General features: G+C 37.6%; 1 protein-coding gene across 1 annotated transcript; it reads left to right on the top strand.

Annotated features, from left to right (window-relative positions):
• The first annotated feature begins 7,113 nt into the window (after nucleotides 1-7,113).
• Nucleotides 7,114-10,111, top strand: LOC141453103 (uncharacterized). The gene has a single exon (XM_074125869.1). The coding sequence runs from the start codon at nucleotides 7,200-7,202 to the stop codon at nucleotides 10,065-10,067; it is 2,868 nt and encodes a 955-aa protein (XP_073981970.1). The 5' UTR covers nucleotides 7,114-7,199; the 3' UTR covers nucleotides 10,068-10,111.
• The last annotated feature ends 4,231 nt before the right edge of the window (nucleotides 10,112-14,342 follow it).

The raw sequence follows: 14,342 nt of genomic DNA, 5'->3' as shown, positions 1-14,342 counted from the left end.
ATCTGAGTTTACAAAAAATGGTTTTAGAAAATCGAAAAATAAGGCTGAAAGGAAGTAAATGTTCGCAAGTTACTCTTAGAACAATCACGTCCCTTCCTCTTCATGGCAACCAAATTCCTCTTCCTGCCACTGATGTCATCCGCTACTGTGGGATGTACGTAGACAAGAGACTTGGAACTATCTCACCAAAAAAAATACGCTCTTCAATGAAATGGTTCTTCCGGTAGTAGATCGATTTTGAACCCCCCCAAAAAATCTCTAGTGGTGTCCCCCTCTAGTAATTTTTCGTTTTTGAGTTACCATGGATATAAACACACTCAGAGGGGGGGGCCCAAAGCAAATACTTCCGGTGATAGCTCAAAACAAAGAAAATCTGCCCAATTATAATTGCCTTCTCTCTCTCACTTAGTAGAGTAAGAGAGGGAGAGTGAGAGAACCGAGAGAGAGGAGAGAGAGAAAGGTTCTCATTGGAAGAGAAAAATAAAAAACTGTGACCAACAAAGGTCAAAGATTAAACCAGGCTTAAATAGCCTACATTAAGAAGCCAAGCAATAGGGGGATGTGCGGGCGACTGGACTCTGTTGAAACCCCTTAATTGAACATGGAGAAGGCAAAAAGAAGGCCCTAAAATGCAAAGGAATGGGGGCAAAGCCTCCCCTCCCAACTAAATGCCAAAAATATTCTAAAGAGAAAAATATTAATAACTCAACTTCCACTTGATGTTAGCCACTAAAAAGAAAACTCCTACTTGACGAATTTTCTCACAAAATTGGAACTCTTTTTGGGCCATTTAATTGAGTTAACTTTTCAAGATATGGTAAGATCGAACTTTAGCTCCGTGCCCGGCCCCTGGGGAGGCTTCGGGAGACACATGGCCTTTCTAAAATAAATAGACGTAAATTAGGATCCTTGACTCAAAACAAGAGGAAAGGAAACGAATGTTTGACGATTTATACAGGTATTTAGATGCACCATTTCGCTACGAAGACATAATATTCTCCAGCAACATCTATGTGCTTGAATCTACAGCAGAGCTAGCAATAAAATATGAATGTATTTAAAAGTTATAGCCGATTAGAATGAATGGAAGAAAATGATTAGAGAAGGATTACGGTGATTTTAATTTAGGTTAAGCTATAAGGATGGCAGGAATATAGAGTACTCATCCATCTATTAGTTGTAAGTTTATATGTAAATAGTTGTATATAGTAGAGGGATGAATGTGTGAAACGAGTGTATTTATAAGTAAGGATGGAGAGTGAGTGATATTCTAGTGATAAGCACCTAGACGATGCTGGCTGTATGGCGAAAGCCAATGCCAAAAAAAAGGCAAAAAAAAAACTTCAGTTATTATTTTGAATAGCTTTAAGAAGACGATCATGAACATTAGGAGATAATGGAGCGGAAGAATTCAGTGCCGTGTTTAAAATGATTACAGGATGTAGGAGCATTTACATTGAATAGGCGTAGCTGACAACCTGGCGTTTCCTGTTCGTCCAGAAAGCAGTATAAGACTTGATAACCATTCAATGCCCGGCAAAGTAACAGCTTAATATCGTCAACAGATAGGGGCTACCGGGAGCTTACAGCAAGAAGCCTAATTAGGGGCTAAAAGTGTGGGGGGGAAAACCAAAGGAAACTTTGCCAAAAGAACACGACAGAGCGTAGTCTTCCTAGTACTCTCCTAGAACTGTTCGAAAATAATAATAAGGTGTAGAATAACTGGTGCTGGCCACATTTCAACCAGTGTTTCGAAAAAAACTAAAAACACCCATTCAACAGAATATGCCAATTAGTCCCCTCCTCCTCCCACCCACACTATGAAGTTGCTACCAAGTTGTGTACCAACTTAACGGGCAGCAAAACACGCTGAATTCAAATAATTTATACAAAATTATTAAACAGTTTAAGAAATAGCAACCAACTATATATGTATATAGGGCAAAAGTCAAAAAATAGAAAGTTGAAATAGTTCAACATTGTAGGTTCTTTTTTTTTCTTTTTGCGGACAGTTCTTTTAAAAACTAACTTAACTTGTTATTAGATTTAATTTCAAAAGTAATAAGATTTTGTTTCCATTTTAAAAGGAAATTATCTCTGTGGTATAGCCACGAAATTATTGAACTCCCATCCGGAGGAGGTAATCTAAAATGATAACGATAAAGAGAAGATTCAACTTTAAATGCGGAAATAGTTGCACATAGTTTAGTGGTAATAAGTTCGAACTAGTTCGATTCATGACTTAGGTGTCATGATCTTGAAGTTTGCCAGAGAAAAAGTAGGCAATAACTTTTACTGACTTATTTTTTTTTGTAACTACGATATAAACTTCCTAATATCATCATGGTACCATCTAATTTCCGTTTAGATCGGGAAACAATGTACTTATATACGGACAGACCACAGATTATCAGTGAACAATCAAATAAACGGTAAACTCTTTTCAATATCTAATGACTTCGTCTCATTGGTGGTAAGTACTATAAGGTATTGTGATCATGCTGAACATTTTAGAGGTCCCCTAAGACAGAAAAAGTGACGTGTTTAAAAAAATATCTGAAAAAAAAAGAATCGCAGGAAGCTTGAAACCTTATATTTTGGATTTGGTACAAACTGCCGGAAATCTGATTCTATTAACGATTAAAATACCCCAACCGGAAGTAAGCGCTGCACTGAATGGTTTTTTTTCGGTTTTATCACTTCATCCAGATTTAATCTATTCTCTTTAAAGGAAGGTTATTGTATTGTTCAAATGCCAGGTTATAACTTTTATTTCTTGGGACCTGTGCCGACGAATGGATGGACTGTGCCGAAAACTGGACTCTGAGCTAACTGGCGCTCTTTCAGGAGTAAATGGTCTCTAAGCCGACTATCATGGGCTTAAGAGAGTATACGAGATTCGAGCAATAATGTTACTACTGTAGGGAAATTGGAATGTTGGGACTGTGAGTGGCCACTGGTTGAGGGTATCTGAGAAGGGATGACCGCTAGGGGTGGCAATAAAGTTGCAGGTAGCAAGGACATTCCTTTTTCCATTCCATTACTGTGTGTGATGTGTGTTGGGCCTTGTGTTGGCGTTAGAATCTTATGTCTTATGTGAATAAACTATACTTATGATAGATTGGTGTTTATTTCAACCCTTAGTATTTAAAGTATTAATTTGTGTTTTGTTTTCCTTTAACTCATTATATATTCTACACTACGTTAACCCAACGGTCTCAAATTCCTCCCGACTTCTTCTAAATTAATCAACTAAGGAGGCCCCCGCCATTAGGGGCCATCAACCAATATCCTGTTTATCGCGGTAATAGGAAGTTATAGGGTGATAATGCCCTTGAAATACTAAAGAACATTGCCCTACTAAATAGCTTTCCCATGTTATTCAGTCATTTAGAAAATCATATTTTCCAGACCCACATGCTTTTCTAAACCTTCCACGGAAGATGTTTTTGATTTTATCCGTCATAACACGCATGTTTATTGTATTTCTGACAGGTTCCGGCCTTACCTCCATCGTAGATTAGATTAGATAGATTCTAGCAGGGCGGCCTTGAAAGCCTACACCAGCGCGACCCCATGGATCTATTGTGGCTCTTCCTCCAAAGAGTTGTAGATTTATTAGTTTCCTTTATGGCAAATTATGTTGTTTTTTTTTCCTATGTTACCTTCTCTTGTCACCGGAAGTAGACTTTTTACCCAACTTTGTACCAACTGCCAGTCAAAAAAACCAAGTTTTAATTTTTGAGCCCAAAAACATACACACGTACACTCGCTAGTTCATAATTTAACGAGAAGCAAAAAAATAAATAATACAACAGGTTTTCTTTGATTAGAAAAGAATTTACACGACTGCCATGTGTCCGGGACACGTGATCAACGCATGCAAATGGCATTCGATTTTCTTTTATATTTACACTATATAATATATAATCTGGTCTTTTAGATCTTTTATTAGTAATACTGGCAAAACAAAAAAGGTATTCGATTTATTTTCAACAATGGCGACGACTGAATTTAAATGTCATTTAAAAAGAATTTTACAATATTATAGAACAAGGTGAAACCTCGACCTGACCGTGAAATACCTTGTGTTTAGTGTTGCGGTTAGAGCGTTAGAGTTAGATGATAACTTCCCGATATTGGGGGTGGACATCTTTTTAGATCATCTGGGAAGGGTGTTGCGAGGATGAGAGGGAACAAGTGACACCAGGATGTGGACTACACCTAAGAATTAACCGGCTCTTTCTTTTCTTACTAGAACTTTCTTGAAGAAACTAGTTTCTTTTGATCTGGCTGAGGTTGTACTCAGAATGTCTGGGGAGACGTTGGTATCAGATGTAAGTAAAGTAAAGTAATCGCCTAGTTTTTCAGGCGGGGCTTAACGTCCAACTACCAAATTAGGACGGAGGCGACTAGCAAACATAATTTACTGTAAATTTCACATATTAACCATTAAATAAAATCCAAGGCCTAAGACCGGGGAATCGAACCCAGCACCACAATACATATTAGCTTTACAGGTCTCGCCTAGTTTTTGCTTCCCAAGAAGTACAAGCGAATACCAGAGTTTCAAGTTTCCGTCCATTAGGCACATCAATATAAAGGTGTACGTGTACATATCGGACCCTCTGCATTAGATGTACCTAACGGCTTATTTCACGTTCTATCTAGAGCTTTCTAAGAGAGCCTGGATAGTTTACCAGGTATTGCAGGGGAACATTGGGACCTCTCTTGCAGATGCTTTCTGCAACAACAACAATTAGTGGAGAGCTGGTATAGATTAGTTGGCTGCAGGAACTTCATAATCTAACTTCTAAATTAATCAACTAAGGAGCCCCCATTGGGTCCATCAATCAATAATCTGTTTGTCGCGGTAATAGGAAGTATAGGGTGATTTAGCCCTTGAAATGCTAAAGAACAATGCCCTTTTTAAATAGCTTTCCCATGTTATTCAGTCATTCAGAAAATCATATTTTCCAGACCCATATGTTCTCCTCGAATTAGCGAGAAAACCACAGTGACTTGTTCCAAAGAAAACTGGAGGTGCTCTAAGAAAATCAACCTCATTTATTACCTAGTGGGGGAACCACAGGACTGAAAAAGATCCCTTACTCGATGTTTTACAAGAGCTGTGTTTGCAGTTTTGGTTGGTACACTCTTTACGCGGTGCAATTTTTAAGAAAGGCTTACGATAAGTTTGATTTTCCTTCCCATTTCTTCAATAAAATGTAAAAAATATCCGTTTTGATAAGATAATCCGTGCGGAACAAAAATTCGTCAAAGAACCATCTTCCTTAGAATGAAATTCACCGAATGAAAGTAATTTCAAAACAATCGACACATCCCTCTTTACCTGAATAGACAGTTTCGAAAACTAATTTTTAAAAAATCGCTAAAGAGATTCAATTTCCGGTCACGCGATAATCATTATACCCAGAATATTATTAACAAATTTAATTTTTCTTACTAATGACGCACCCTTGGTAGTACTCTAGAATTCAGTGAAAGGGCAGTTAAAAAAAAATGAGTTGAATTCTTTAGTCTCGAAACCTCAAAACATATTTTCTGAAGTAAACTTCATTTTGGAAAATTATCTTCCGCATACGAGAGGAAACTACAAAAAAAATAAAAATAAAGACTAAAATTAAGCTATTAAATAAAAGACCTGGATAATGGGTAGATAATTACCAAACACAAAATTAGAGTGGGCTAAAATGTTTTTTTGTTATTGTTTTTAAAGCTAAAAGTTTGGCTTTGAGAAAGTATTCGATCGAGGTCGACCTTAACAAATATGCGGAATAATTAATTCGATCTCTCTCCTGCATGGTCGGCTAATTTCACCATTAAAATTCTATTACCTCACATTTGGATTAAATGTATTTACGAAAAAAATTTAAGCTATTTACTTTTTTCATCCAAAAATTTAAAAAAAAATATATACAATACGATACAAACGTGTACATTATCAAGGAGTACAAAGCTATACATTGCGTGGAAAACTTTATTTCCGGTACTCCTCAATTGGCTAAATTTAACACGAACGCAACGCTGTTCCTTTGACGATGAAAGCAGTAAGAGGAAATAATGGACTGTTTAGAAAACAAATTGCAAATCCCTGAATTTGACTACAACGATTTTTAAAATGTTCTAAATTTCACACACCTTTTTGAATTCAAACGTGAACGTGCCTAGGAATAGTAAAGTAATGCCTATTTTTTCAGGCGGGCTTTACATCCAACTATCAAATTAGGGGTCGTGACGGAAGCGATTAGCAATCATACTTTACTATAAATTTCTCATATTAACCATTAAAGGTATAGACTGGGAATATAGCCTAGTACCGCATTACATCGCAGCTTTGCGGGTCTAGCCTCTAACCGCACCGGCTACCGGGGCGACTAGCAAACATACTTTACTGTAAATTTCTCATATTAACCATTAAAGGTATAGACTGGGAATATAGCCTAGTACCGCAATACATCTTAGCATTGCGGGTCTAGCCTCTAACCGCACCGGCTACCGGGGCGACTAGCAAACATACTTTATTATAAATTTCTCATATTAACCATTAAAGGTATAGACTGGGAATATAGCCTAGTACCGCAATACATCTTAGCATTGCGGGTCTAGCCTCTAACCGCACCGGCTACCGGGGCGACTAGCAAACATACTTTATTATAAATTTCTCATATTAACCATTAAAGGTATAGACTGGGAATATAGCCTAGTACCGCAATACATCTTAGCATTGCGGGTCTAGCCTCTAACCGCACCGGCTACCGTGGCGACTAGCAAACATACTTTATTATAAATTTCTCATATTAACCATTAAAGGTATAGACTGGGAATAAAGCCTAGTACCGCAATACATCTTAGCTTTGCGGGTCTAGCCTCTAACCGCTCGGCTACCGTGGCGCCTTGGTGCAAAGAAGTAAAAAGGTAATTCCGGTTACAGATTTTCACCAAAACCTTATAATGGCACTTAAAGTATACATGAAATTAGAACTCTCACTTTCAACTTTTAGGAATTATGAAGAGATTTTTTTAATAAGTAAGATTGCAGCATGGCTGTATGATCAAAATTTAGTAATTTCAATAACCATATGTTTTGTTTTAATTTTAATTTTTAAGTAAAATATTAGAGTAGCAAAATTCAGATAATTTCAAAATTTGTTTTAGCTAAAATTATTTAGGGAAAAATGGAATCCAACCAGAGAAAAATTTTAGACATATTTCCAGGCAAATCCCTTTTCATTTTCTGGCTGTCGGCTATCATTGTACACACTATCCTGCTGCTGTCAGCTTGGGACATGTTCCCGGCAGAGGATGCATATCCAGAGCTTCCTCCAGCTACTGAACCCAGACATATCGCCAGCAGTAAGCGCGCTGTTCTATTTCTGGTCGGCGCGCTGAATGCTTCAGTTTTCTATAGAACTATGAACAGTATGGAGTATAGTATGATCAACAGCATAGTGACCGAATCTGGAAGATGGGGTATTACATGGTCTTCGGATCAAAGCTCAACGGAGAACCTACAGCGTCTACTGTCAGGTACGGTGAACAATGATCTAGCTTGGTTTAACACGTCTACACTTAGTAAGCCGGACGATCTGGTCAAATACTTGAATCAAGTTATCTACATTGGTTCAAAAGTAAATGTTGAACATATAAACACCACAAAATGGGAAATTTATAGTTACCCAGAAAACTGGGATATATACACGAAGAAATATGATGATGTTGCCATGGATATGTGGGTAACTGATCAGACGAAAACTCTATTAAAGGATCTAAAATTTTTAAAAACTTTACCAACGGAGAAAACCCTTTTCATCATTTATTTTGATGGGGTGAAAACCCTTAATAAATACGAAGGGAAGTATTCAGTGAAAATTGGCGAAGCGGTTGCCAGGATATTGTTGAATATCGAGGCAATAGTCTATAGATTTAAGAAAACGTTTAATGATGAGAAAACTTTATTTATTTTAGCTTCGGACTATTCAACCTCGGACATTAAAGAGTATGTTAGCGACGCGCCAACTAACGTGGCAACGCCGATAATCGCCTGGGGTAGGCAAATTACCGGGCATCTGTTGACCAAAACAAAAGAATGGTCAGTGCTCATCAGAGATCGTAAAGATATTGATCCGGAAGATTTGACCACGCTCTTGGCATGTCTACTTGGCATACCAACGCCAGCGCATTCTGTCGGCCAACTACCTTTTAATTATTTATGGCAGAACTCGTCTATAATTGCAAGATGTGCAATGGCAAATGTAAAACAGTTGCAAGCACTTTATAAAAGCATAAGTGACAGGGTAAATCTCGGAGCTTTGGTGAAACTCAGTGATCTATTCTCACCTGTTGATAGTGGTAAACTTGACAGCCTGTACTCCACGTTTGAGGTCAACGTAGACCGCGGAAAGTACAATGTGGTGATAGATGAGACAAACACATTAATCATGCGATTACTAGATGGTATTAACCATTACAGATATTACTATTCTAGGATGGCTAAGTTGCTAGCGTTTGGAGCCTATTCAGGTTGGTTGCTTTACTTATGCAGTGATATGATTGATTCATCCATAAAAGTAACGAACAGGACGCCCAGCAAAGCTCGAGATATACGACAATCGCCCAGAGAAAATGATGAAAAACATAGTACTGCCGTACCGGAAACAAGCGCTAAACATTGGACCAATTTTTGGAAAAGACTACTGATAAGGTCTACGAAACTGAGCGGTCTAATTAATATATTATACATAGCCATCTCAACTCTAGTAACAGCCTTGATCATCTCAGCTGCTTGGCCAGCAAGAATAATTATCTATTTACTGACGATGCTAACCACATGGTGGACAGTATTAAAATATAGGAAACGTTGGTTAGCCTGTCGTAATTTCTTGCTCATTAGAAATGCCTTATTTTCTAGAGTGGAATTCTGCGCATTTTTAATGTTACTAATATTGACATGTTGTTTTTTCTTGAATAACATTGTGCTCAGCGTGATCATGCTGTTGATGATGCTGGTATTACCATTTGCTGATTATCAACATGTGCAAAACTGTTATTTAGCTGATTGGATGCTGTCCTCAATAATGTTACATTTCAGCCTGTGCTATTCATCAGAACTGAGTACGAATCTGATTTGGTATTTATTACAAGCTATCTTTGGCATGATCTGTTCGCTTGTCGCGTCTAAAATCTTAGCTACAAAACTAGTTGATTGTCCATTATTGGTGCTATCATTGTTAGCGATCATACTGGCCGTTATAACTAATTATCTTCTACAGGAAAACATTATCACCAAGAATTTCTGGTTATGGACAATAATACTAATCATTGTGCTTAACGTATTCATCGGAAGTAATGTATTTCCTGTAAGGCTAATGCAAAATTGTAACTTTCTGAGCGTACCTTATTTGTTGACGGCTGAAGGTTATGAACCTATAACCTTCCTAAGTATAGTTGTTAATTTATACAGTTGGGTCAATGTGGAGACCTATAACAAAGACAATGAAGAACAGAGATTACCTTTTATGAATGAAATACCATATAAATTGAGAATGAAGCGTAAGCAAATAAAATGGAAAGACAAAAGAAGAGCGTTTATATGCTTTACTTATATACTGGTTAGTTACCTAGCTTTGGGCAATGACAAAAACATAATCCATGTGTTCAAGAACATAAACATGGGCTACAATTATACAAACTGGTCACCATTATTCATATTTCTGGTCAAACTCATCTGCATGATCATGACAGTGAGCATGTTCTACTTGACAATCACGAAACTGTCTGGCAGAAGCATGAAAACAGAGCTACTATGTATGCTCACCATAATGGCGATTGCCGGATACATACTATTGATTATTGCTATAGTGGTGAACACTTTGACCATTAATCAAGTGTCCGTCTCTGATTATATTTTAGGCCAGATTTTAATATTAACATTTTTAATTACATATCCGTTGAATCTCTGTCTGACTTCAATATCACTGCTGAAGCTGACCGCTATCTACAGAGAGACTTTAAGACCGACCACCATTCCTTTGAACCTGTCTTGACAAGATATTGGGCCAATAAAATTTATTAATTCTTTGAAATTTAAGTAGCACACTTTTTTTTTAAATAGATTTATTTAAATATTACAAACAACGGTAAAAAAAAATGTCAAAAGAATATGGACAGTCGGGATAAGAGAACGACGCGAGACTGTTCCTGTTTGGATAAACAGCACATAAATTATAGTTTCAAGAAAAGCGAGTACTGAGGAGGAACATTACTGCTTACTACACCTGCCCTGGCACCAAGGTAGGTGGGGCTGTATTTGTCGCCTCGTCCAGGAGGTTAGTAGGAAATATGGACGTGTGTTTACTTGGTGGAAGTAGACCTTGCGAACGGACCTTGGTCAGCCATCCTTGACTAAGAACTCTGTAAACCGGAAGGGCGTAGACGTTATTTGATAATAAAAAAAAAAGGAAAACGTTGTCGTAAGGTTTGTGCAAATATAAATGTGCTGCTTGATTTGGGATTATTAAAGCGAACGATTCAAATCAATTGCATTTAATGTCCTCTAGAATGTAAAGTAGTTTCCGTTAAAAGCCAACATAAACGGAAATGTTATTTTTTCCTTCTTCTACTTCTTCTTCAGTTCTTGACGCTATTTTTTCAAAAAATTCATTCAACTTTTTTCTTAAATTTGAAATTGTCCAAAAAAATTGGAAAACACGTAACAATTAGTTTTTCTCCATCTATTGGATGATTTTTTCGACTAAAAATTTGACTGCTTCCATTCATACGCAGCAGTTGATCAAAAATTTTAATTTCCTGGTTTTTTTTTTTTTACATTTTAATGAAATTAATAGAATTTCACTTCCTCTTCCGATTAACAGTAAGAGAAAGTTGAACAATAAAAAATGGTGTGAGCCGCCATCTTTTTCTTCAACAGAAATTTATACAACTGAATTTTTTTTTTGACAACTTGGAATTTGTACTACATAAAAGTAGACTACAATGTTATTCGGTTCACTATAATAATGTGATTCTGAAGCATTGTTATCAGAAAAATATCTCGAAACATTCAGGCAAGGACTTGGCATATCCAAATGCAAGGTAGGCTGAAAACGTTTTGGCAAAGTATCAACAAAACGACTGAAAATCCAATCTAGACTGCTCTAAAGACCTACTCGGATTTTAAACAATAATACTTTTTACTACGCCGATGAAAACAGATAAAGCTTAAAACCTATGAATAAAGTCACACTTTTGGAGGAGAGCTTCGAACTTCGCCCTTTCTTAGAAACACCTGTATATATATATATGATGTTCAGGTGGGCTGTCCAACTATTTAACTGGTGTTGTAGACGGAAGCGGGTAGTTCACGTGGTTAGTAAATCATAAATTAAATAATAGCAAAGAGAAAAAAAGAGATTCTGCTGACTGGTTATACTCACTGTCCGATGATGGACAGTGTTGTCAGCAACGAGAGAACACTGCCCGAAGGGTGCCAATAGCCTTAGATGTTGACACGCTTTACATAAAAAAATTAAAATAAATAAAATGGGACTCGAACCTGACACAACCATTATACGTAGCTTTCTACTGTATGTACAAAGTGTAAAGTAAAGTAAATTAATCGCCTATTTTTTCAGGCGGGGCTTAACGTCCAACTACCAAATTAGGTGTTGTGAACGGAGGCGACTAGCAAACATACTTTACTGCACATTTCTTTTATTAACCATTAAATAAAATCCAAAGCCTAAGACCGGGAATCGAACCCACTAACCAACAATACATAACCTCTAATCGCTCGGCTACCTTCCTTGGTGGATCCGATGTATCCATGTGCCCCCTCCTTACTGACTTATTTAAAACAAGTTAAAAAAAAAAAAGTTGTTATTTCCGGTTTAATATCAAAAAATTGAAAACCCCAACAAATACACTTCCTCTTGCGAGAGTTAACAGTAAAAAAGAAAAAGAAAAAAGAAAACCCAAAGCTGTAACATAACTAACAAACATTATGTCAATCCATTGATTTAATAATATTTAAAGAACACTATACACTGACGTGATTGGTGTAGAATGAATATTTTACAATAACACACGGTAACCATGTGCTAAGGAATGTATAACAAACACGCAGCCGTACCGACCAAGTTATATAATAGCATTTCTACTAAATTCCTTCCAACCATTCATTATCTAATATCACTAATCAGTATTATCGAAAAGGTCTTAAATTTAAAGAATAATTAATAAACTTTAAAGGAAAATACCTGGACCATTGTCTACCGTACTGAAAGCTAGATCGATTTTCAAGTACAAAAAAATCGATAATTCGTGGCATTCCGATTCTATTTATGGAATGTGCACTACATGTAAGATTAGAAGGCCTGTTAGCGCTACAGCTGTTATGCAAAAACTAGTTCCTTCTTACCAATTCTATGCCCAATTAATACGTCCTACAATATATATTTTATTTGAGTTTATTTTTAACAGATGTAAATATTTATTTTTGTTCTGGAAAAGAAAGGTTAGCCCAGTTTTATGTATTTAAAAAGGAAGTCTGTGTTAACACTTACATTGCCTTCTCTTACCGCTATTTACGTAATGGAGACTCCTTGCACCGAAATCCTCTATGAACGTACAAAACAAACTTATATTTTACAAAACACTATTACGACTAATGTGGGACATATGGAGCAGAATTGTGGGGCTCCGCCAAAACCATCCAACCTATCCAATTTTTCCAGTTTAAAGTCCTCCGCCGAATCGTTAACGCACCATTCTAAAGTCTCTAACCGCACCCTCCATCATGATCTCAATATTCCGTATGTACGAGGGTCGTTTGAAAAGTCCGTGCAAAGTCAGAGAGATAGCACCACTGGCGCGTATCGAGGTTATGTTTAGTTAGTAGCACCTCTTGGAAGAACACACACCAAGTTTCAGCCAGATCGGTCTATTTCTTTGTGTTTGGCATTCGTTTGAATCGAGGAAGTCGAGTGATTTTCAAAAAATAGACTAAAAAGAATTTCGTGTGTTGATTAAACACTACTTTATGAAAGGCAAAACGCCTCAGGAGACTAAAGAGAAGCTTGATAAACATTATGGTGACTCTGCACCTTCGATTAGAAAAGTGGTTTCAAAATTTCCGGAGTGGCCATATGGGCACAAGTGACGCTGAACGTTCTAGACGCCCTGTTGAGGTTACTACTCCAGAAATCATTGATAAAATCCATGATATGGTGATGGATGACAGAAGAGTGAAGGTGCGTGAGATTGCTAGTGCTGTGGGCATCTCGAATGAACGGGTACATAAAATTTTTCATCAACATTTGGACATGACAAAGCTATCCGCAAGATGGGTGCCGCGATTGCTCACGCTTGACCAAAAACGAAATCGTGTGAAGTGTTGCAAGGACGGTTTGCAGCTGTTCCAGAAGAATCCGCAGGACTTTAAGCGTCGTTTCGTCACTGTGGATGAAACATGGATACATCACTACACTCCTGAGACCAAAGAACAATCTAAACAATGGGTTACCAAGGGGGAATCTGCGCCAAAAAAGGCGAAGACCGTTCCTTCGGCCGGAAAGATTATGGCGACTGTCTTTTGGGATTCGCAAGGAATAATCCTCATCGACTATCTGGAAAAGGGTAAAACTATTACAGGACTCATCGTTATTGGACCGTTAAAAAACCGAGCTGCAAGAAAAACGCCCACGATTGGCCCACAAAAAAGTCCTTTTCCATCACGACAACGCACCAGCTCACACCTCAGCAGTTGTGGTCGCAAAATTAATGGAAATAGGGTTCCAACTCGTTTCACATCCCCCCTATTCTCCAGACTTGGCTCCCTCGGACTACTATTGGTGCCCCAATATGAAGAAATGGCTGGCGGGAAAAAGATTTTATTCAAACGAGGAGGTGATTACAGAAACGAATGGCTATTTTTCAGACTTGGACAAATCCTATTATTCGGAAGGGACCAACAAACTAGAGCAGCGTTGGACGAAGTGTATAAGCCTAAAAGGAGACTATGTTGAAAAATAAAAAAGGTTTACCCCAAAAAATTAAGTAGTTTTTATTTTTGCACGGACTTTTCAAACGACCCTCGTAAATGAAGTTAATCCACACCCGATTTCCTAAATTTCTACAGCAAACTCTCTCTCTGATCACCCAAATCCTCTGGCTCAATCACTATCCACATCGTCCCGATCCTGACAATCCTCCACGTCACTCTTAAAACGGCGTTGGCCTCGTGACCTCATTGCCTCCTAAACCCCAACAAGTTCCTAGAGAGTTCCAGCGCTGGCTGGTTTCTCTCATCCCGTCTTCCTGGT

This window comes from Rhodnius prolixus, unplaced genomic scaffold (genome assembly GCF_049639745.1).
Source record: "Rhodnius prolixus isolate KJV_2025 unplaced genomic scaffold, Rpr scaffold_1, whole genome shotgun sequence".
Classification (NCBI taxonomy): domain Eukaryota; kingdom Metazoa; phylum Arthropoda; class Insecta; order Hemiptera; family Reduviidae; genus Rhodnius; species Rhodnius prolixus.
The sequence above is the reverse complement of the archived record's forward strand: the minus strand, read 5'-3'. Positions and strand labels throughout refer to the sequence as shown.